Source organism: Grampus griseus, assembly GCF_964374135.1.
Source record: "Grampus griseus genome assembly, chromosome: 11".
NCBI lineage: Eukaryota > Metazoa > Chordata > Mammalia > Artiodactyla > Delphinidae > Grampus > Grampus griseus.
In genome coordinates this window covers 56,362,549-56,388,599 of record NC_139005.1, presented here as the reverse complement: position 1 = coordinate 56,388,599, position 26,051 = coordinate 56,362,549, and the positions used below count along the sequence as shown (strand labels likewise).

The 26,051-nt window shown below is 36.6% G+C and overlaps 1 protein-coding gene across 3 annotated transcripts in view; it reads right to left on the bottom strand.

Moving 5' to 3' along the window:
- The window catches only part of CNOT2 (CCR4-NOT transcription complex subunit 2), a 110,796-nt gene extending 84,960 nt beyond the window's left edge, over positions 1 to 25,836 (bottom strand). For 2 of the 3 annotated variants that reach the window (XM_082665824.1, XM_082665827.1), the window contains exon 1: positions 25,797 to 25,830. In XM_082665824.1, coding sequence (XP_082521950.1) covers positions 25,797 to 25,801 — 5 coding nt within the window. In that variant the 5' untranslated portion in view covers positions 25,802 to 25,830. Of the gene's footprint in view, positions 1 to 25,796 lie in introns of all 3 variants that reach the window. The other variant, XM_082665825.1, reaches the window with a different exon arrangement.
- Between the last annotated feature and the right edge of the window lie 215 nt (positions 25,837 to 26,051).

Genomic DNA, 26,051 nt, shown 5'->3' with positions numbered 1-26,051 from the left:
GATTTTGTTACCATTAGAAACTACAGACATTTTCAAAACACTTTAGTTGCTTCAAATCTCAAATTTTCATTTATGTTCATTACTAGCCTAAAAATTACTATACAGCACTGGACATTGTTGATATGCACATTACTGAATTTATTTATTTGATATTTTAAAAACCATATTCTAATATAACTGGTGTCCTCATAAGCATGTATATTTAATTTTGCACACCTAAAATATTGAAAAAGGGTCGACATGTGTCACCAGAGAGCCAAAGGGGTTCATAGCCCAAAAAAGGATAAGAACACCTGGGTCAGAATTTCAGGGCAAGAAGAATAAGGTTGTTTGCAGAGGATAACAGAAAGCACAGCAAATTAAGAAAAAGAATAGGCCTCAGAGCATATTCAGTTGAAACTTCTTGTTTTAAAGATAAAGAAATTGTGGTCTGGTGGGAGTGTTGAAGGTCACACACACAGCTAATTAGTGACAGAGCCAGAGAAAACAGAATCCAGGTTTTCTGGCTCAGGATCCAAGGCTAAATGAACTTTGATGTGACTTGGCTATAACAAAGCAAGACAGGGCAAAGACAACTCTGCACAAGACACAATTCCTTGCACTGAATGCATAGAAATAGCCCAAATACCTGAATATTCCAAATGTTATTAAAATATATTGTTTCTCCCACTTTTCCTGAAACATGTACTTCTTGGTCTATTTTCCCACTTTATAGAGAGACATGGGTAAAGTGAAATTTTTACTTCCCTCCTGATCTATGATAAGTACAACAGCATAAGCACAACAGTAGATATCAAATAACAGCTAGTATCAATATCAAGGAAACAATAGAAAGCAGAAACTAACAAACTGGAGAGTCTGTGAACCACCTAAAGAAGGTCGCTACTACTATTTAACTCTAGCTAAATGCTATCAAGAAAAGAACCGTCAACTCAGAAATGTAGATGGAACAAAAGTATCCTTCAAAAAATAAAGGTGAAATAAATACATTTTCAGATGAAAGAAAACTAAGATAAATCATCATGAGCCAACCTGCTCTAAAAACAGGAAGTTTCTTTGGACAAAGGTAAATAATGAAGCTTAGAATTTCCTGAATGAAGAACAACAAAAATGGCAAATATGTGGGAATGTATACTAGACCAGGAAACAGCAAACTTTTCTGTAAAGGGCCAGCCTGATGATAAATACTTTAGGCTTTGCAGGCCCAAAAGTCTCTGTTGTGATTAATCAGTTCTGCACTTACAGCACAAGAGAACCCACAGAAAATACATAAACTAAGAGCTGTGGCTGTATTCCAATAAAATTTTATTTATAAAAGCAGGTGGCACGCTGTATTTAGCCGATAGTCATAGTTTGCCAATCCCTATTCTTTTCTTCTTAAATTCTTTAAAATATGTGTGATAATTTAAAGGAAAATTTACATCACTGTCTGAAGGGGTATATGAACCATGTAGATATGACAATTACAGCATAGATTGATGCAAGGAACGGGAACTACCTGGTGACAAGATTATAAACTGTAATAACTGTAGTGCGTTGAGTTGTATACCAATAAAGATATATTCAGGTTCTAATCCTTGGTATCTTTGAATGTAACAATATTTGGAAATAAAGTCTTTGCAGATGCGGTCAAATTAAGAGGAGGTAATACTCAATTTGCGTGGGCCCAAATCTAATGACGACTGTATCTTTCTAAGAAAAAAGGAGGACTTCCCTGGTGGTGCAGTGGTTAAGAATCCGCCTGCCAATGCAGGGGACACAGGTTCGAGCCCTGGTCCGGGAAGATCCCACATGCCGTGGAGCAACTAAGCCCGTGTGCCACAACTACTGAGCCTGTACTCTAGAGCCTGCGAACCACAACTACTGAGCCCATGCACCACAACTAATGAAGCCCGCACGCCTACAGCCCATGCTCTGCAACGAGAAGCCACTACAATGAGAAGCCCACGCACCACAACGAAGAATAGCCCCTGCTCGCCGCAACTAGAGGAAGCCCGCATGCAGCAATGAAGACCCAACGCAGCCAAAAAATAAATAAATTTATTAAAAAAAAAAAAAAGGAAATAGAGACATAGAGACATACACAGAGGAAAGATAACCAAGTGAAAATGAAGGCAGAAATAGAAGTGATGCAGCTGTAAGCCAAGGAATATCAAGGACTGCTGACAACAACCAGAAGGCAGAAAAAGCAATAAAGGATTCTTCCCCAGAGCCTCGAAAAGAAGCATGGCCCAGCTGGTACCTTGATTTCAGACTTCTAATGTCGGAAACTAAGACACAACATGAATAGTCTTAAATCTGCTGAAAAAATTTAATTCACACAGTTATCCTCCAGGTCAAGATGGTTTCACTAGTGAATTCTTCCAAACATTTCTAAAAAAGAAATAGTGCCAATCTGACACAATGTCTTCCAGAAAATAGAATGGGAGGGATTATTCTGTAAGTCACTTTTAAGAAGTTAACATTACATTGATACCAAAACCAAAGAGTATACAAGAAAAAAAATCTTAAAGACCAATCTTCCTCATTTTTTGCAAAAATCCTCAACAAAATATTAGCAAATCAAATTCAACAAAATATCCAAAGATTAATAAATGATGAATGAATAAGCCTTATTCTGGGAATATACTTGCTCTCCCTTCTTTTCTGAGTTTCTTTAAGTAAGATAAAATCATATGAAATAATAACAACATATTGTTGGGTTTATAAAATATTCAGCTGCAATATGTACAACAATAACAGCACAAAAAGGGAGAAGAGGGAATAGAGCTATACAGGAATAAAATTTCTGTATCTCACTGGAACTAAATTAGTACATCTGAAGTAAATCCTAATAAGAATACAGTAAGCCCTAGTGCAACAACTAAAAAAATAATATAAAAGAATATAGTGTAAATAACATTAAAGGAACTAAAATGTTATAGTAGAAAAACACCACTTGATGCAAAAGAAAGCAGTAAAGGAGGAACAAAACAACAAGACATGAAAACATACAGAAAATATAGCAATATGGGAGACATATATTCCACTACACCAATACCAATATTAAATGTATCAATAAATGATTAAAGAATCCAATCAAACTGCAGACTGTCAGACTGCAAATATAAAAATAACACAACCTAGATGTCCATCAACACATGAATGGATAGACGATGTGGTGTATATACATACATACATATATATGGGTATATATTCTTACATATATAGGAATATATATATATATGAATATTACTCAGCCATAAAAAAGAATGAAATAATGTCATTTGCGGCAACATGGATGGACCCAGAGATTATCATACTAAGTGACGTAAGCCAGACAGAGAAAGACAAATATCATATGATACCACTTATATGTGGAATCTAAAAAAATGATACAAATAAACTTACTTACAAAACAGAAATAGACTCACAGACATAGAAAACAAACTTACCCTTTGATTACCAAAGGGGAAGAGGGGGATAAATTAGGAGATTGGGATTAACAGATACACACTACAAAAAAATAAAATAGATAAATAAGGTCCTACTATATAGCACAGGGAACTATATTCAGTATCTTGTAATAACCTATAATGGAACAGAATCTGAAAAACAATACACACACACACACACACACACACACACACACACACACACACACCCTACCTGAATCACTTTGCTGTATACCAGAAATTAATACATTGTAAATCAACTCTACTTCAATTAAAATAATAAGTTAAGAAATACTTTATTGCTAAAAATTGCTAACCATCATCAGAGCCTTCAGCAAGTCATAATCTTTTTGCAACAGTAACATCAAAGCTCACTGATCACACACAAAATAATAATGAAAAGGTTTAAAGTATTGCAAGAATTAACAAAATGTGACACAGAGACACAAAGTGAGCAAATGCTGTTGGAAAAACTGGCACCAACAGATTTGCTCGACGCAGAGTTGCAACAAACCTTAAATTTGTAAAAAACAAAATATCTTCGAAGCACAATAAAAAAAAGGTATGCCTGTATTGGTTGTTTCCCCTCATGATCACGTGGCTGACTGGGAGCTTGTGGCTTGCTGCTGCTGCTGCCCAGCATCACTAGAGAGTTTCCTACCATATATCGCTAGCCTGGGAAAAGATCAAAATTCAAAATTGTAAGTACAGTTTCTACTTAATGCATATCACTTTTGTACCACTGTAAAGTTGAAAATTCAAGTCAAACAATCCTAAGTTGGCGACCGTCTGTAATAGATTTTATAATAGTTTAATAAAAGACTTCAGCAGGGCTTCCCTGGTGGCGCAGTGGTTAAGAATCCACCTGCTAATGCAGGGGACACAGGTTCAAGCCCTGGTCCAGGAAGATTCCACATGCTGCAGAGCATCTAAGCCCGTGAGCCACAACTACTGAGCCCACGTGCCGCGTCTACTGAAGCCCGTGCGCTCTACAGCCCATGCTCCACAACAAGAGAAGCCACCGCAATGAGAAGCCCGCGCACTGCAACAAAGAGTAGTCCCCCACTCGCTACAACTAGAGAAAGCCCACGCACAGCAACAAAGACCCAACACGGCCAAAAATAATAAATAAATTTATTTAAAAAAAAAAAGTTCAGCAAGTTTGCAGAGTATAAAACAAATATGCAAAAATCAACTGCATTTTTATATACTAACAATGAACAATCTGAAGATGAAATTAAGAAAACAATTCAGTTATGAAGCATCAAAGAGAATGAAATACTTGGGAATACATTTAACAAAAGAACTACAAAATTTATCTTCTGAAAACTATAAAACATTGTTGAAAAACCTAAAGATCAATCATATAAATGGAAAAGACAGTACAAAGACCAGAATACATAGATGGCAATACTCCCCAAACTGATCTACTGACTCAAAACAATCTGGCTTCTTTGAAGAAACTGACAAGTTATTCCAAAAATTCAAGGCACTCAGACTAATAAAAACAATCTTGAAAAAGAACAAAGTTGAAGGATTCATTCTTCCAGACTTGAAAACAGATATAGCAACAAAAAAGAATTGAAAGTCTAGAAATAAACCCTGACATTTTATGGTCATTTCATTTTAGACAGGATGCCAAGATAACTCCATGGGCGAAAGTATAGTCTTTTCAACAAATGGTGCTGGGACAACTTAATACCCACATGCAGAAGAATCAAGCTGGACCCCTTTTCTCACATCACATACAAAAATTAATTCACATGGGCTGTAAACATAAATGCATGAGCTAAAACTATAACACTCTTAGAAAACAGAGGGATAAATCTTCGTGACCTTAGGTTCTTCAACATGATGGCATGAGTAACAAGATAATATGCTGGATTTAATCAAAATTAAAAACGTTTGTGATGAAAATATACCATTAAAAAAGTAAAAATAAAACCCAGAGAATGCGAGAAAATATTTGAAAATTACATATCTAGTTAGGAATCTGTACCTAGAGTATACAAGGAACTCTTACAACTGGTTAATAAAAAGGCAAACTAGTTTAGTTTAAAACTAGTTTAAAACTAAACAAAGGATCTGGATCCGAATAGACATGTTTCCAAAGAAGACAACACATATTTGTAGCCAAATATGTACACAAAAAAATGTTCATGTCATTAACCACCAGGGTAATGTAAATCAGGTATCTACAACATACACAGGAGGATGACAACAATAAAAATGACAAATAATAGCAAGTATTAGCCAGGATTTGGAGAAATTGAAACTCTCACACACTGCTGGTGGAAATAAAAATGGTACAGCTGCTTTGGATAATAGTCTGGCAGTTGAAGAGGTTAAACACAGTATCATGATTTGACCAAACAATTCTACTATGTATGCAACCAAGAGAAATGAAAACATACACAAAATGAAAATCTATACAAAAACTTGTACACAATATCCATAACATCATTATTCATAATAGTCAAAAAGTAGAAACAATGGAAATGTCCATCAACTGATAAATGAATAAATGGGATATATCCATACTGCAGCATATTCTTCAGCAATAAACGGATTAAGATATTGCTAAATGCTTCAACATGTATGATCTTTGAAAACATTATGCCAAGTGAAAGAAGCCAGTCTCAAAAGACCATGTATTCCACTTACATGAAATGTGTAGGATAGGGAAGTGCGTAGAGACAGAAAGTAGATCTGTGGCTGCCTGAAGCTGGGCGGAGGTGGGAGTTGAAAGAGAAGGGGAGGGCCCGCTAAAGGGTATAAGAGTTCTTTCTGAGGTGAGAAAAATGCTCTAAAATTAACTGTGGTGGTGTTTGCAAAGCTCTGTGAAAATACTAAAAACCACTGAACTGCACATCTTAGATGGGTGAGTTAAAACATGGTATGTGAATTACAAATTAATAAAGCTGTTAACACTTTAAGACTACAAATCAGGCAAGGATGTCCCAGGCAGTACAATTATGCAAGAAAAAGAAATGAACAAACAAAAAAACAGAGATTGGAAAAACAGAAAAAATAAATCTTCCCTATCTGAAGATGGCACGGACTGCCTGAGTAAAATATGCTAAACCATTTACAAAAAAACTAGAACTACTATGTAAGTTTTGCAAGGTCAAAAGCAAGATCAAGATATGAACAAAATCCTACTTCTGTATGCTAGGAATAGCTAGTACAGCTCCAAATAGTTTCCTCAAAATTAGACATTCAGGCATAAATATGAGATACATAGTTATAAATCTAACAAAACATGTGCAGGTTCTGTATGGTGAAAACAATGAAACACTGATGAGATAAAAGACGTACTATGTCTAAGAATTGGAAAGCAATATAATTAAGATGTCAACTCTCTTCTAATTGATCTATAGATCAATTAAATACAATGCCAATCAAAATCCCAACAGGATTTTTTAAATAGATTAACAGATTTCCATTAGTCATTAGGGAAATCCAAATAAAAACCACAATGAGATCAAACACACAAGAATGGCTACATTCACAAAAGTAGACAAGTATTAGAGAGGAAATGGAAAAACTGGATCCTTCATACATCGCTGGTGGGATGTAACATTGCTCTAGGTGCTGGAGATACAGTCAAGATACTAAGTAAAAATAAGACAGGAAAGATACCTGCTCTCATGGAATTTTCATGTAGCTAGAAAATAATGAACAGAAATGATTTTTGATAGTGATAAATGTTAAGCCAGACAGAGAGTATTGTGATATTGCAAAAGGTATACTGGATAAAAGTAATAGGAATTACTTTCTGAGATTACAATTGGTAAGTCATCATTCAAAGGATGAGGGTGTGTGTGTGTGTGTGTGTGTGTGTGTGTGTGTGTGTGTGTGTGTGTGTGTGTGTGTGTGTGTGTGTGTGTGTGTGTGTGTGTGTGTGTAAAAAGGCTCACCTGTTCAGTAAGGACTCAAAAGTATTTTCTCCTATTTATCATCTTATTAAATAAAATAGTTTTCTCTATTTATTAAACACATGTAACTAACCAAGGGATTTTAATCTACAGAAAATGACCACTATTACCATAAACTGATATACTGTTTACGAAAAGCCAAGAATACTAATTTTAATTAGGTTTGATTTTTGAAATACTGAAATAACGAACACACTCCTATCTTCATTGATCCCTTGGGGTATAAAGCACTCAGGATTAACCTAAATGAAGATATTTCTAGTCTATCTGAATGCCTAAAAACTGAATACTAGTTTTTAAGAATCTTAACTCATTTTTTTCTATCTTCAAAGGCACAATTTACTCTATCATCTGTCCCACTTTTTTACCACGTATAACCCCACTTAATTTCCACTTTGTACTTTTTCTGTTAACTCTTCTTCTACATTACACATTGTCAGACTGAACCATCCTTTGTCCTGTTTTCATCTAATAACTTTTTCCTACTGATTGTGCAGTTAAACAGTTATCAATATTTGGTTTAAACAGTTATCAATAAGACAACAAATCAATTAGACTCATCCTGTAAAAGCTTTTAAAAAATGTGACATATTGGCAAACTAAAATTTTGTAGTGAAAAAACAACTAAAAGATATCCTTCAAAATTTGGTGTCCTTATTCTCAAATTTCTACATACCATACACAAGCAGCAAAACCTACTATTATTCCCCTAACATTTTAATTTGTTCTTTCCAAAGGTCAAGTCCAATTTGATACAAGCACAATCAATGTTTATGGTCAAAATATAAAATTTAATAACTTTTTAGTTATTTACATAAGTTTAAAACTATCTTCTGGCCACAAGTACACACTACTGATTTAATCTGCTAAAACCCACATTAACTCTCCTCAGTTCCAAGGCCAAATAAAAATATTACTGCACTCAACAAACATACAGAGGATTTAAAATAACCACCATCATCATCATCAATCTCAAAAGTCCACAAAAGTGAGGTGGAAAAGTATGTCCTAGAAAAGTATCTGCTACCTAGCAGGCATTAATTAAAATTTGCTGAATGAATAAACGGTAAGAGAACAGCACCTACTACAGAACGTAACTGAATAAAACGTTAGTTTCCTGGTTGCTTACTCCCCACTAGCATATTACTCTGAAATAATTATCCACCAATAACGAAGAGTTGATATTACTGGTCTTTTTCCCCATTCTTTATAATTTACTAAGCCTTCCAAGCTGTTAAAAAAGTTTTATGACTTATTATTTTTATTAGAATTTTAATTAGCAGAAATTTTGTGACCTAAAGCAGCGGTCCCCAACCTTTCTGGCACCAGTGACCAGTTTGTGGAAGATAATTTTCCCACAGACCGGCGGGGAACGGGGGCGGGGGGCGCGGGGAGATGGTTTGGGCAGTAATGCGAGTGATGGGGATAGAGCGATGGGGAGCAGCAGATGAAGCTTCGCTCACTCACCTGTCGCTCACCTCCTGCTGTGTGGCCTGGTTCCTAACAGGCAGAGGACCAGTACTAGTCCGCAGCCCAGGGGTTGGGGACCCCAGACTAAAGTAAACTAATCAAGACCTTAATCACTTTCATTAGATGAAACTTTTAGTAAGCATAAACACGTGTTTCTTCAAACTACTAATGAATACTAATAAAAAATACAAAACTGCAGCTACATGGGTAGGCACAATTTTGTTAAGTAGGTAAAAAGGAGATGCTAGACACCACCACCCAATAAACACCATTGAATTACACTCCTATTTTTACAAGAGTCTAGTATGTTTGCTTTACATACAATGTTTATATACAACACCTTTAATACTTCAACAATATTCAAGTTAAGTATAATTACCTCCAATTTAGAAAAAAGGAAACTAAGCTTCAGAAAGGTTAAGTAACTTGCCTGTATGTATAGGATGGTAGAACAAGGACAAGGTTTCATGTCAAGGTCATTTAGCTGTAAACCTTTAACATTTTTTACTATTAAATCACACCTTCACATAATCGATACATAAATTTAAGTCTAGCAACACACAATCTGGAAGAGGATTTAGCGTCCTCATGATAGAGGAAGAAATGCAGCAAAACTGTGGAGGGAGGGATACTCACTGTACCAAATACGCATTCATTCAACCAACATGTTTTTAGGCCCAGTTACAAGAGCACAACAAAAAACTATCCAAAAGAAATGAGTGATTGGTACACGAAACAACCCTGAGGAAGCAAAAATATTACGTTGAGCAAAAGATGTCAGGCACAAAAGAATGCATACTGTACAATTCCATTTGTTCAAACCTCTAAAAAGAATTCTAATCTACAGTGACAGAAAGCAAATCAGAGGTTTGCCTGTGGCTACAAATGAAGACTGCCTGGAATAAGAACTCTGGGTGTGATGGGAATGTTTCTATCTGGATTGTGGTGATGGTTACATGGTACATAAATTTGTCAAAACTCTCGTTAAAAAAACTTAAATGGCTGTCTTGTATTATACGTAAACTTACTTAACAAAGTTATTTAAAAATAAGAATGGTAAGGGCTTCCCCGGTGGCGCAGTGGTTGAGAGTCCGCCTGCCGATGCAGGGGACACGGGTTTATGCCCCAGTCCGGAAAGATCCACATGCCGTGGAGCAGCTGGGGCCGTGAGCCACGGCCGCTGAGCCTGTGCTCCGCAACAGGAGAGGCCACAACAGTGAGAGGCCCGTGTACCGCAAAAAAAAAAAAAAAAAAAAAAAAAAGAATGGTAAGAAAAAACCTTGAGAGAAAGAAAAAGAATGGCATTAGTTCCTATAGATACCAAATGAAAATGGGTCCTGCCCTGAGAAAGCAAAATCTTAATAGGAGATACATGTAAATATATTTTAAATCTTCCTAAAATATTTAAGTAACATATTAATGTGCTTTAAAAAAAATCTTAGTATAATAAACATTTGACAGAAATCAGTAATAGTAATACTAGCAGCATTAGCTTCCTTGTTCTTAACTGCCCTGTCCTCTTACTACAAGATTTAATTCAGCCAACTAAAGTTTCCTTACTAAGTTACAGTTTTTCCTGCAAGGAATTTAAATCATATATGAATCTTCAAATGTTACATATATATTTTTGTAATCTACTAATTGCATTACACTTGCTTCCCAATTTAAGAGCTAATTCTATAGATATAAGAAATGCTTTTTAAGTAAACATAGAAGCCACACTTAGCATAATTCAGAGCCATAGATAAATATGGAACTTCTGGTATTCCAAAAGAAACAGTGCAGTGATTTTCAAAATACAGACTCCAACAGTGGGCCATGAAATCAAGTGAGTCAAAACTACCATGATATATAGAAACATATATATAAAACATCTGAATGCATCTGAATGCATCTTGCAGTAAGGAAACTGTTTTCTGAGGGTTTTTTTTTTCTTTCAGTCACACACGTGTGCATCGACACTCAACCTGAATCCACACTATGGATCCTGGTTTAAGGGGGGAAAAAAAAAGTGAATGCCTCCAGAAATATACTAGAGCAAGAAGAATAACAGTGTAAAGAAAAGTCATAAGCTTTGAAGTCAAAGACCTAAGTTTTTATCTTAGTTCTGCCACTCATTAGCTATATGAACTTGGAGAAGTTAATTATAGGCTGTCCTACAGAACCTTTATTTAATCAACTGTAAAATGAGAAGCATTCAACAAACTTTGCATAACAACTGTGAAGAGTATATGTAAGATCATTTTACATAAAGTAAAAGCCAAAGACCTTATGATGGCTTTACAAAATCTTTCCTAACTTACCTCTAGTCCCTACCTTTTCTTCACCCATCTACCATTCTCCTCCCTTCCCACCACACTCCAGCCACATAGACTTCCGGCAATTTTTCAATCATAATACATCAAATCATAAAACATCCTCTCCCAGGGCATTTGCTCTTGTTTTTGTCGCTTCCTGGAACCCCTTTCTCCTGAATATGCACGGGATTGGTCCCTCACCACAGGCTCACTCAATCACTTTCTAGGGGAGGACTTCCATGACCAATTTAAATCTGAATCCCATACATACATCATACTCCTTTGGTCTCTTTCTCTCCATACCCACACCACCATCTGCCAAACCATGTTTTATTTTTTATTTTGTACACTATAATTCCCTTAGAACAGTGCCTGACACATAACAGGAGTTAAACATTTGTCAAATGAATGAATAAATAACACACAAAGTATCTAATAAAGTACCTAAATCTTACTTTGCATACTCTCCACTAGCAAACCACTTAATCTTTTCAAATTTATCCATGGATATTAAATTGCCCTCCAGACAGCATAAGCTTAAGAAAACAGTAAAAATATAATCTGATTTTTGCATTAACATAACATCTTAGCTACATTTTTAGTGTTGCTACAGTATATTAGACAAAAATCTCCTTAAACTTTCACATTGTCACTTTAACCTGTTTAAACTAGTTTGTCGTCAATTTTGGTACAGTACCACTATATGTTTGCTAACTTCATTTATTTGTGTAATATTAATTATTAGTTACTTTTTCCCACAGGAAATATTACTTACTTTTCCCCACAGGATGCCTAGGAAGGGACCACCAACAGGATTATAATTATTTTACTCTTATTCTTATTTTTATTCTTATTATTGCTGACAATAAAGAATATGAACAGAAAACATGTAAAACACAAATTACACAATAAAAAGATTCACTCTTCAGAAAAACAAAACAATTCAACTTTTTTTAAATTATAAGCTTACACCTTCAAAATTTAGGACAATTTTTTTTTACACAACCATACTATACTCAGTTTCACTGACAATAAAGTAAAAAAGATAATTCACACATAGCTGGTGAGAATGTAAACTGGCACAGCCTTGCTGTAAGGCAAGTAAATATTAAAAGCTTTGGAAAATAACTTTTCATACATTCAACAAATATTTGTCAGGCCCTATATGAGGCTTCAAATACACATTAGTAAATAAAACTGACTTGATCCCTTCTCATCCTCTAGTGGTGGAATGAGACAAACTGTTAAATAATGATTAATTGTAAGAGATGCTACAGGAGGAGGGGCCTACTTAAGAAAAAGCAGTTGAGGAAAGCCTCTAAGAGGTATCCTTTATGCTACAGGCCGAGCTAAACACTGTGCATATACTGTCATTCACTCCTAACAATCCCGAGATAAATATCATTATTATACCTATTTTACAGGAGAGGGCACTAAAGCTTGAAAAGTAATTCGACTAAGGACACAGCATTACATAATAAGCACTGAAAGTACCTCTAATACTTTAAAATAATAATTATACTTACAGAAGTGTTTTCTAAAGAAATAACCAAATATGTAAACAAAAATTCAGATACAAAACTATTCATCACAGTGCTACTTATATAAGTGGAGAATCAAAATAAAATTGAATGTTCAATAATAAGGAATCATTAGGTCAGTTATGCTCTGGCCATTAAGAATCATATTTTGGGTAAATACTAAATGACACTAGGAAATGCTTATGATGTAAATTTTAAAAAAACACAGAGATGATAAATCAGTAAGTATAGCCCAATTTCCCTATTACAAAAATGAAGACTGGTTGTCTGTGGATGTTTTATCTCTTTTATTTTTTTAAATAAATTTATTTTATTTTTGGCTGTGTTGGGTCATCATTGCTGCGCGCGGGCTTTCTGTAGTTGCGGTGGGCGGGGGCTACTCTTCATTGCAGTGCATGGGCTTCTCATTTCAGTGGCTTCTCTTGTTGCGGAGCACAGGCACTAGGTGCGCGGGCTTCAGTATCTGTGGCTCGCGGGCTCTAGAGCACAGGCTCAGTAGCTGTGGCACAAGGGCTTAGTTGCTCCGGGGCATGTGGGATCTTCCTGGACCAGGGCTCGAACCCGTGTCCCCTGCATTGGCAGGCAGATTCTTAACCACTGTGCCAACAGGGAAATCCCTCCTCTTATTTTATACTTCTCTTAATTTTCCAAATTTTCCACATTCATTTTTGTTACTTTAATATCAGGGAGAAAAACCAAAAGAGACTTGAGTGCTTTTAAACACACACACACACACAAACAGTGGAAACAACAAATAATGTTTGCCCAGGTTAACAGTCTTCTAGTTTGCAGGACTGCAAGTCATTTTTATTTTCTTCTTTTCCTCATCTTTATTTTCCACTTCTTCTGTAATAAGTATATGCCATTATAACTACTTTTTTTAAACCACAGTCTCCTTCAGCACATAACCTCGCATTTGCTTCAGCCACTCAATAACAGTATTACTTCCTTGGTATGCTGCAATAATATATATCTGTATTCAAGAATCCAAAACTACAAAATAGGTATAGGTTATAAGAAAATCATTTCTGGGACTTCCCTGGTGGTGCAGTGGTTAAGAATCCGCCTGCCAATGCAGGGAACACGGGTTTGAGCCCTGGTCCAGGAAGATCCCACATGCCCTGGAGCGATTAAGCCCATGTGCTACAACTACTGAGCCCGCGAGCCACAACTACTGAAGCCCGTGCACTTAGAGCCCGTGCTCCACAAGAGAAGCCACGGCAATGACAAGCCTGTGCACCGCAACGAAGAGTAACCCCTACTCGCTGCAACTAGAGAAAGCCTGTGCACAGCAACAAAGACCCAATGCAGCCAAAAATAAATAAATAAATTTATATTAAAAAAAGAACATCATTTCTATTACAAGAGTCTTCCCTTTAAAAAATTCAAATCTCCATACATTAATTTGAATAATGTTAGAAATCAAAGGAACGTAACTGTCCTTTTTCTGTGCCAACTGGTAAATCAGAAATAAACACTATTTCTGAAATACTGTTAAAACTGACAGTCTAATTTTGCAAAAGCAAAAATACATATCTTTACCATGTCTTGGGATTTTGGCATGTACATTATTTGCCCAAGGCTGGCATATACAATAAAAATAAAATCTATTTAACCATGTAGTTCAGGTTGTAGACTATTCTGAAGAATGAATTCTCTAATGACTTCTACTTAATTGGAGCAAATTAAGTAAAAAGACTTTGGCTTTGTAAACTTTTCTAAAATGTGCTAACAAATCATCTTCTTCTTAGAATAATAAACACAGTGGACATAAATCAATATTTGATGCCTGAGCATACTGCTGTACCTGACAATCATTATTCATTATTACAACCATCAAAAATTATAAAGGGGCGTATCTTGTTCAGGATCTGAAGATACGGAGGAGTTTATTTTATAAGTTTTATAAGTTATATATGTAAGTTTTAGATAGGAGAGAGTTGTCTTTGCTCCATTTAAAATTATTTGCCTTAGATATATGAAAAATGGAGGAGCAACCTGAGAATTGGGGGTGGCAAGTTTCCAGTTTCTAGAGTTTTACTACATGTTTTTAGAAGGAAAACATATTTTACTTGAAAGCAACTTTTTAAAATAACAGTACGAGATTAATCACAATCAGCAGAACTCACAAGCACATACCATCACTAACTAGATTTTTAGAAGGGTGACATGAAAAGCAATGCCTTTCCCTTCAATACACAATCATTTTCCAAATTCATTACTCTGTGATTCACTTTCCTTACTTTGCTACTGCAGCTACTTAGTACTATTCTACTTTCCTTATATGGTATTTATTTTAGTGCTTCAAAAGGCTCAGACCCAAAAGATCTTTAAAATTATTCATACACATTAAATAATGCAAAGAATATACAACAGTTTCAAACTACTGCACTGACTTCTCAATGCTCTAATTATAAATTACAAATGAATTTTATTTGTAGGGAAAAAAGGCATGCATGATGTTCACAAAAATATGTCTGGCTAACAATAATAAGGAGAAAGAACACAGGTTACAGAAACAAGGAATAAACCAGAATATTCAAAATCTTTCACCCTTAATGAAGAGGGAATGAAGACAAGGTAGACCTCCTGTTATATACACTTACACAGAAAGTATCAGGACCTCATCATGCAAAAAAATATGCAAGTATTAACTGCCTACCCTGAGACATAGCAGAATCATTTTTTCCCGCACTCTTCCACGCTCCCCACTCCAATACCCAAATATTTAATTAAATAAAAATGAAGGGCAAACCATATGAATGCAGCAGTACCACAAGGTAAATTGAATGAGTGAATGAATAAATGAACCACACAACTTAAGAAACTACTAGTTTCATTACAACCACTAATAATCAGGACTCATTACCGTAATTTCACATGCTTTACAGTTAGCCAAACATTTTTGCTTTCAATACCTCAGTTCTCATCAGCAACATTAGGAGGTATAAATGACTAAAAAGCTGAGGTTCTCCAATACTAATCTGCCCAGACACATAGCTAATAAATTCATGGAGACCAGACTAGCACCCATCTTCTGAATCCAAGTGTGGTAGTCTTCCAAAATAATATATTATCCCTCCATTAAAGAAGAGCACACGCTCAAAGGTAAATAAGTGACCTTTCGCAACTTCCAAAAAGTAAATTATAGGTGCTATATTAAATATTTCCTCTGAACTTCCTCCAGAATTCTGAAATATTTACTCTGTATAAAGGAAAAGAGGAACCAACATTGCTAAGAACCTATTGTCAGGTGTTTTGCACTGTAATTGATCCTCTAAATAAGCCTAAGAGAAGATATTTTATTAATTTTAAGGAAATGGAAACTAAGGCATAGAGAAGTAACTTGCTATAGATAACCTAACTCAGGCTGTAAGTGGTAGACACAGTCCGAGTCCTAAGTCAATGCTCTCCCATTAGATTTATCCCATTTAACAAAGGAATTATTAAATGCCTATTAGGTGCCATGCACCATGCCAAATGCTTCAGATAGAGCAATGCTAAAATGTATCTATGCTGGACTTCCCTGGTGGCGCAGTTGTTGAGAATCTGCCTGCTAATGCAGGGGACATGGGTTTGAGCCCTGGTCTGGGAGGATCTCACATGCCGCGGGGCAACTGGGCCCGTGAGCCACAACTGCTGAGCCTGCGCTCCGCAACAAGACAGGCCGCGATAGTAAGAGGCCCGCGCACTGCGATGAAGAGTGGCCCCCGCTTGCCACAGCTGGAAAAAGCCCTCGCACAGAAATGAAGACCCAACACAGCAAAAATAAATAAATTAATTAAACCACATTAGAGAATGGCTGAAAACACTTTTAAAAAAAAAAAGCTCCTTCCTGAAATAAAAATGTTAAAAAAAAATGTATCTATGCTACCCAGAATATTACACATAATACTTAACACAACACCATCTAAACAAAATTCCTCGTAGGAAAAACATGTCTAGACTGTAAGAACAAAATTGCACTCTTCTTGTTTACATTTATAAATTTGATACAAAAAAAAGCATGGTGTACTCTATGAAACAAATTGTGGCTAATTCTCATTTGCCTCAGAAGCTCATATTTAAGTGGCAAGTCCCACTCCAAAAACAAAAGCAAAAAACAAACAAAAACACCCAAAAGAGGCTTTATTCCTAATATCAACCTTATGAGGTAAACAGTTACCTATCCACATTTTTCGAGTGAGAAAACTGAAGTTTAGAGAGGATTAAGTTACACAGCTAATTAAAAGCATAATTGGTGATTCCAACTCAGGCTGGTTAGTACCAGAGACTTTAACAAAATCATGTAAAATTCCAGCAAAATATAACTCCCTTTAATAGGAAATAGTTATAATGAGCTCCATTTTATTCAGTCAAAAATGAACTAAACAATTAGGCAACTTGGGCAGCTCCAAGTCATCACGTATAATCATTAACGTTTGCTATGAAAAAGTGGTATATAATGCATACTATCAAAGTAGTAATTTGCTCAAACTGCATTCTTAGGGAATCAATTCTTTTTATTTAAAAACATTCATTTGGGCTCTTTTTTTTTCAATGTCAGAATAAATAATGCTAGCAACCTAAAATAAATGCACAGCTGTTATGTACAGTATTTTGAAGAACACACACACCTCAGCATTGTAAAATATGCACTGCTAGCAATATATTATAGGTATAAGCTCCTATGAATGATTATATTGCTAATTTAGATTTTTTTGGTATTACTCTAATTTACTGAAGTAATGTTAAATCTCATGCCTGCAAATAATGTCAAATAACAACATTCAAACTCTGCCTGCCCTAAAACTTATATAACAAATTCCATCCATTAATATAAAACTTTTCATTATGGACATTGGTTTATATGTATAACAAGTTCTCTGGAAGATAAACTACAGACTTTCAAAGTTCTTAATAATTAAAAATCCTGCCAATATGAATACAGAATGACTCTATAATTTCTCTAACAGAGAGAAAAAAAATCCTTCAAAAACTTTAGAAATACACTAAAGCATCAAGCTTGTAAATTTAATTATAAATCGTCTGTGGAATCTAAAATTTCCTCCTGAAGCACAAATCTGATTTTCACTTGCATTGTCAAAAAGAAATTGGTTAATTATTCCTCATCATGTAAAAAAAAGTCTCTCACACTATGGCAAATTCATTCCCTCAGTCAACTTCTCATGAGGTCGCAGAACTGCATCAAGAACGATAGATTACTGTGCCATTCTCTAAATCCAGCCTAGTCTTCCAGACTTTTTGTATTTGCAATGCTGATTGCGCATCCTCCCCTACCTAAGTGAACTCCAAATCACCCTTCAGAACCCAGTTCAAACATCACTGACCAGAAACCAACTCTTTAACTCCCTCAAACAAGGTTGTTCTACTCTAGCATGTACCCATAACATGCACCACAAAAAGTGAACTTCAAGTATTCACTGCATCTCTAACAGTGTATGGCACCTAGTAATATATTTATTGAACTGTACAAGGAAGTCTAAGTAAACATGAAAATCATTACTGATTAATTTCTTAGAAAAATCTATCTAAAATATTGCAAAAACAAAATCTTTTAGAGGTTTTGATAATTCTATGCAAACACAAAGAAAGTTTTAAGTTTACTCTCCTTTATAATTTCTACTAATACAGAGATACCCCCCCACACCTGATCCAGAAAACATCATGGCCTCTTAAATGAAAATTCTTCCTCCCTATAACCTATTACTGGGTCCATCACAACATTTTCAGCAGTTGAAAGACAAAGATTTACATCTTAATCATCTTTTTCTTTTTCCCTTTAGAGTTTACCCCTATTTATGCAGAAAGCACTAAGTAACTACTGATGAAATTCCTGTTTTCATCAAACATGAAAAACTTGACTCCATCTCAGGGTCTTCTATTCTTTCTGCCTGGAAACACATTGACCCAGATTTTTGCATGGCTTTCTCCTTTCTCAGTTTCTGCTCAAAAGCCACCTCCAGAGAGGTCTTGCCCTCATCATCTTCCTTAGTCTCCTCCTTCCATCCCTAACCAATTACTGTACCCGTATCCCCCTTTTCTTCATCACAGTTGCCACCTTCTGAAATTGTTTACTTGTTTATTATCCGTCTCCCCCTCTAACACATTAGCTCCATGAAGGCGGAAACTTGTCTTGTTCACCATCATATATACCCAGCACTTACAGCAATGTCTAGAAGAAAATAAACACTCAAATTAAAGGATTTAGTTGAAAGTGTCTACTCAAAAACAAGCAAGTTCTATGAACTTTCCATCTGCAGACAGAAGAAAAAGTCTTCACTTTCAAACTATGCTCTGAAACATCTTAATAGCAGTCAGAGGTCAAATTCCCTGAAGCACTGGACTATATATAATTGTTTTATACATACATATCTATTTTAGATACGTAACACAAAAGTGCATCATGTATCAAATTTAAAATTTGGAGACTGCTATCTCTTCCATCAGGTTAAATAGTTTTGCTACAGACCTCAAAGTTTGGCCTGACATGTCTATGAATATATGTACAATTTCTCTTAAGTGTGCATAGATTAGAAAGTTTCTATAGCTCTGAATTTTTTCTAATCTAAGGCCAGACATGCTCACTCACATAAAATTATAAACGACACCCCTAAAGCACTATTCCATGCACTATTAAATCAAGACAAAGTTAGCACATTACCTCAAAGTATAATTGTGCAATAAGTAAATGTGTAAAATGTAGTACCTGTAATATAATATTATTACTTACTCTCACTATAACACAGGATTATTACTAAATGTTTTGGTGTTTCTTGATGAATATGTTTATCATTTTAAAATATGTGAGCAGCTGTTGCATTCTCCCAGAAAGTCAAACTTGAAACACAAATTTCCTAATACTTCTCTTTCAAATTTCCATATTTAATTAAATGATCCTGAATCTTCAGAATGATCAATTAAAAACAAAAAACAAACCTTCTACTTACATCTACTTAATTTGATAAATCAGGATTTTCCCTATAGAGTAGCATTAAATTAAGTGAGAAAGACACTAGATGCTGAGTCCAATCCAAGGATAAAATGGCCTTCAAAATTCCCATTTACTAATTTTCATACTAATCAAAACAGTTTGATTGTTCTATCTTTATGTTAATGTTAAAACTTAACCTTATTTTAAAACTTAACATCAAAATGACAACCACAGGGCTTCTCTGGTGGCGCAGTGGTTGAGAGTCCGCCTGCCGATGTAGGGGACGCGGGTTTGGGAGAGGCTGTAACAGTGAGAGGTCCGCATACCGCAAAAAAATAAAAATAAGCATCGTAATTTACAATGTAAAAAGTAACACAAAAACACATTCCTGCCAGATATGACACAAAACCAAATGTTCCTCTCGGAAACACATTGTATTACATAATCTGTCATTACATTTTGTCCAGATGCTGATACAAGATGGAGTAATGTTTCAACATCCAAATATATAAATGGAAAAATGGTACATCAATAAGTTTGAAAAAATCCAAGTGTACTCATTGTTACCTAAAGTGCCAGAACACAAAACTCCCTCTTGCTTATTTTATCATTCCTTGGCAAAGTAAATATGTACTGTGCGTGCATTCTCATCTACTTTCACATAAGGAGAGACCTTTCAATTCACTAAAAGCAGAGAAAAAACTGATGTTCCCAGTACTAGAACAAACTCTCTTTTAAAAATAATATACTCTCTGTATCTTCAGTAGCTTTTAGTTATTAAAGTCAATGAAAAAAAAAAGAAAAAAAAGTCAATGAAAAATACGTAGGCAAATGAGACATTTCTAAGATCTTAAGTCAAATGTTTAGCATCTTGGGACTTCCCTGGTGGCTCAGTGGTTAAGAATCCGCCTGCCAATGCAGTGAACACGGGTTTGATCCCTGGTCCAGGAAGATCCCACATGCCACGGAGCAACTAAGCCCTTGTGCCACAGCTACTGAGCCTGCGCTCTACAGCCCGCGAGCCACAACTACTGAAGCCCACACACCTAGAGCCCATGCTCCACAACAAAGAGAAGCAAAGGCAAAGAGAACAAAGAGAAGCTGGAGCACTGCAACGAAGAGTAGCCCCCCCCACCACCGCTGCAAATAAAGCAGCAAGACCCAACGCAGCCATAAATAAATTCATTAAAAAAATGTTAGCATCTCCACTAAATGCAATTCTGTAAGTCATTTACTGTTTTGATTTCTATAGTTCAAAAAAGGGACACAAAACTGGTGCACAATCTCTTATTCAAGCCCTTAAAGGCCACGTATTTCTCAGAATTGGAATTTGTCAGATTTTAGAAAGTTAAGATAGCATATATATTACATATGACCTAACACCTCCCAGGGTGGCCTAGACAGCACTTGCCATCAAATATACTAATATTTCTGCATCAAAACAGAAAATCAGGTTAACACAGATAGACCATGAGTAGGCTACCAATTTCAGTTGGAATTTGCCTTCACACTTGCTTTTTTAAAAAGTCAGTTTTTAGAGCTTTTGGAAATTTGGACAGCCAATAAAAATACATTAAATCATCTCATCCAGTTTTCATAAGGAGAATGGTATTCAAAACCTAGAGAACTCCTACTTTGTACTAGGCACTAGGTCAGGCACTGGGAGTAAAAAGGTGGGGGCCAAGGAGGAGGACATAGAATCTAACGTCAAAAAGCCCAAATCTAATAGAAGCTCACGTTAAACAACTGTAAATGTATTATGGGGTAAACACAAAGTATCTCCTTCAACCAATGACCTTAGCCATACAAAATACAGCAAGAAATACAGACCTTAACACTGCCAGAAACACTTTGTTACGTACAACCTTCCCTCAGTCCTGTACTCACTCCACACACGTTTTTCTAAGAAGCTGGTTATCTAGTTTCCCATAGGTAATTAAGAAGCAGAACTGTAAGAAACGATTCAAGGAAGTAAAGGAATGCAGGATGCCCTTCTTCCCATACCCTTTTCCAATCTGTTGTTTCCCACCCGTGGATTGGGAAACAACACGTGACTGCACTGTCAAATGACAATTTGGCACCAGTTCAGTTTATTGCATATTTATTGATAACCTACTATGTATTATGCACTTAGAAGGTACCAGAAATGTAAATATAAATGACAAAGCCCTACCTCTCAGGTGCTTACAATCCAGTGGAGGTTAAGGTGGATGGTGGGGATGGACAGTAAATTACAATACCATGTGATACATTCAATAATAGAAATTTGAAGAATAAAAGCAGTACAGCAGAAGGATTTGGGAAATCAGGAAAGGTTTCTTTAAGAAAGTGACACCAGAGTAGTTCTGAACGATAAGAAATTTGTCAAACAACAGAGAAGTGATACTAAAAATACCACCACCATCCCCTCCAAGCCCCACATAAAAACATATGCATGAAAGCAAAAAAAGGGAAAACTTTCAGGGTAAGTGGCAGATATGTCCAAAATATCTAGCTATATCTAAATAGACTTAGGTCCCTGGTGTAAACATATACAAAATATTAAAGTGTGTCCAGAAAAGGAAAATTGTTTTTTTCCTCTTAGGTAATTCATTTTGCATTTCATGATTATATAAGCTATGTGGCCTTACCAAAAAATAAACATTGTAAACCATTTTATTAATGCATAATGTAGCATATCCCCAAGTGATAATACCAAGAGATTATCATCTGTATTTCAGAGAACAAGATGTCAGAAAAAAATATTAGGAATTCTTTTTTCCAAGTCATTTCTAATAGTATAGACAAAGTAAATAAATAAACAAGCCATATCAGCATGACTTGTCATGAGAGGAGTTTTAAGAGTTTAAAAAAGGATGTCAAACAGAAAAATTAAAGCAACGAGAAAAAAAAAATATATATATATAGTATTTAAGTTGAAGAAGGAAAAGTTCAACGCACAAAACCAAGTTAAAAATTAAAAAATAATTTTAAAACCTTAAAACCCTAGTGTTCATTCTATTTGTTTTCGAAGGTAGACGTTCTACAACAGACACTAATTTTAGTATAGATCTTTCCAAAAATACCTAGTAAAAGTCACAATGAAATTCAACTCCTCTAAGTATTATGGGTAGAAATCATCCATAGTAAGGAAGAACAATCACATGTATCATCAACCAGAATGATTCCTGTCACAGCACTAGATCCTTTGATATCAATATTGTGATACCAATATTGCATGTAATTCTATTCAAACATTACAGTGCAACTCAGATTAACTCTGCCTCTAAAACTGCCCTACCTGGTACCTTGGTTTCTTTTGCTTCTTTGTGCTACGAAATCCACTAGAAGTCTAGGTAACAAAATCTTATTTAGTAGTATCTTTTCTGAAGATTGTATCACTGTTTGCATAAATTGTCCTCAAATGCCTATTAAGCAAGCACATGGAAAGTTTGCCTTTAAATATGTAATCATCACAAATGAACTTCCTACAGTTAAAAATGTTGACAATTAAAAAATACTGTTTAACACTGCTTTTTAAAGAGCAAACAATAGTTACCTTATTTTTACCAATCTAATAATGTCTAGTCATTATTTCATATTTAGGTGTGAAGCATACCTTTTCTTTATTTTTCTGTATTATTAGAAAATCTTATGAAGCATATTTGTGAGTAAAAAGGGTAAAACTCTAACTTCCCACGGGTTGCAAAAAATTCTGTAAAGGTCTTTCAAAATACAAATACTTTTAATACCAGTATCTGCTGAAGAGATAAGAACCAAAACAACTGGGTTAGAAGCACTTCTAATGAAATCTACTCATAAATCTAAGTATTTACTTTTGAACAAAGAGAATTTTCAGATTAGAACTAACTGTGAAGTACCTATGAAAAATCAAAAAGTAAATTAAATATTCAAGGTTATTAAGTAAAAACACAGGTAACTAGTTCTCTTGGGGAGGAATATCATTCTGAGGTTTATCTTCCAAGATCAAGTAGTACTTCGAAATGGAAGGGAATATAAATCACTCATGCATTTTGTCCTCATTTTTCTGCCATATAAATTTACTTTAAAACTAAAGTATTGTAGAAACTAAAAATCTTTAAAAGGTTGTATTTCTTGCTTGGTTAAATGTACAGGCAATTCTAATTCCCCAAGAGTATCAGATTAGGCTACAGATATCGCTATACAGTATACTTAGAATAAAAGGGTTCTGCCAACAAATGATGCTTACATTAATTAGAATGCCAAAAAATGTGAAAGTTTCTCAATTCCTATCTAAAATACAATACAAAGTAATCACAGAAGTCACTGCAACTCAAGCCCTCAGGAAAAAAAATGAGAGTAAAGAACCTTTTTAAAATTAAATGAGGATCTTACAAAGTCAAAAAAGAAGTGGAGAAGTTTTGTCTTTTTTTTTACACGCACTTTGTATTTTTCCTTTAGATTTAATATTACACGAGAACTACAAACTGAAGCGGAGTTCAACATACAAAGTTAACTAAAGATCTTGGTCCATTAAGAAGTATTTCAATGAAAAGAGATCTGAATGTACACATCAAACCACCTGAATGTAGCCATTTAGCCATTTCAGTCCACTGTGATTCTTAAGCAACCCTTTAAATCTGGGATAAAGTTATCTTCCAAAATTGCAAAAGAGATGTCTTCACTGGCGTTTGGGAAATAACTCGTCAAATATACCAAGTATTCCCAAACAACAACATAAACCCGGTATGTAAAGAGATATTTTCAAATTTCTAAGCCCCGCCCCCTACTTTATTACTTCCACTTATGTTGTTTTAAGAGGCAAATAACGCTGTACTTATGATTCTAGAGGTCTAGAAATTCCTAAAATCAAGCATGACAGAAAATCTGTTCAACTTTGAACTCTAAATTCAAGCATGGCCTCCCTCGTGAACAGATTCTAACTAGGTACTTCCTACCATTTCGCCAAGAATCTAGGGTTGATATCACTGTATTTAATTATTAGAAACCGTCCAGAAGATTAAGAAAGCAGTAGGATTCTTTGACCAAGAGTTTTGAAGCAAAATGTGTTGCATTCGGTCTTCTGGATGTTGAAAAGTGAAGGCATCTCTTAGGATTCGAAGGAAGCTGATGTTTAGGTTCCTTCCAAGAGGTTGGTACCCGTATGTAAGACTTTTGTAGTTGTAATATACCCACAGTGCCTGGAATAAACGCAAATTCTAAGACCTTGGAAATGTTCTCATAAAAGGAAAAAACTCGTATTCGCCAAGGCCCATAGTTACCAAGAGTTAGAGGCTGTCTCTCCTAGACGGACCACAGAGCCTAAACTAAGAACTAGGAGCGCCTCTTTCAACCCCAGTCACTTGTTCCGCGAAACTTTTAAGTTAGACCCAAGACAGCAAAAGGTGGAGAGGCCCCGGCGGAAGTAGAAACCTAGGGCTAGCAACTTCACAGACAGAGGCGCCTCGGGTTCCTCCGCCGCCCCAGGATTCTCCGGACTAAGTCTCTACCAGACCACGGAAGCTTCACCCTCCGGGTACGGAAGCAGAGGAAGCATCCCAGTTGCACTCTTTCTCTTCCACCACCCATAGCCTTCTGTACCCAAGGGCCTGGCAGCTCCTGAGGCCCGTTAGCCAGTCCAGTGTCCCCCACCATTTACGTGTACATACACAGAAACACACATAAGTTGCAGATGATGTGCGTGTATTGAGAGAATGTGAAGAGCCAGAGACCGCGGCAGCTGCCAGGAAGGCGGCAGCGCCGTCTAAAGCGGGCCCGGGGTCCTTGGCCACCGCCGCTGCCGCCTTCTCTTCTTCCCCAGGAAGCAGCGCGGCGGAGGCTCCTCCGCGCTGGAGGGAGCCCGGGGGAGAGAAGTCTGGGGGAAACCCCAGCGCCAGCTGAAGGGACCCGGCCTAGGATCCAGAACTGCCGCTGCAGCGACCCGACTACAGCGACGCTTTACGTCCCGTCCACCACCCTCCCCATACACACCCCCTCCCTCCCTCCACCGCCACCACCCCCCCCCCGCCCGCTCCGTTCTCCCTCTCTCGATTGGAGCCGAGACAAAAGCAACGGGAAGCGGCGGGCCGGGACGCTGCCCGCGGACCCCGGGCGCGACCGGCCCGGCCCCGAGGCATTCCCCCGCCTTGCGGGGGCCCCGAATCCGCCGCCCCCGCCGCGCGCCCCACTGCCAGACTTCCGAAAATTTGCCAAAAACTCACCGCATGAATTTTCTTGTCCCGCGGATCCAAGATGGCGACGTATCCACCGCGGAGGCTGCTGGGAGCAAGACCTTTACCCTCTGACCCCCGCCGTGACCCCCGTCGTTCCGACTTCCCTCGAGGCGGCGGCGGAAGGTGGGAGCGGCGATTGCCTACGGGACAGAGTTGGGGGTGGGTAGACCGCTTCCCGCGCGTTCGAGACGGGTTGGGGAGGAGCGCTTCACTCCCTCACCTTCCTCCCCGCGGCCTCCACCG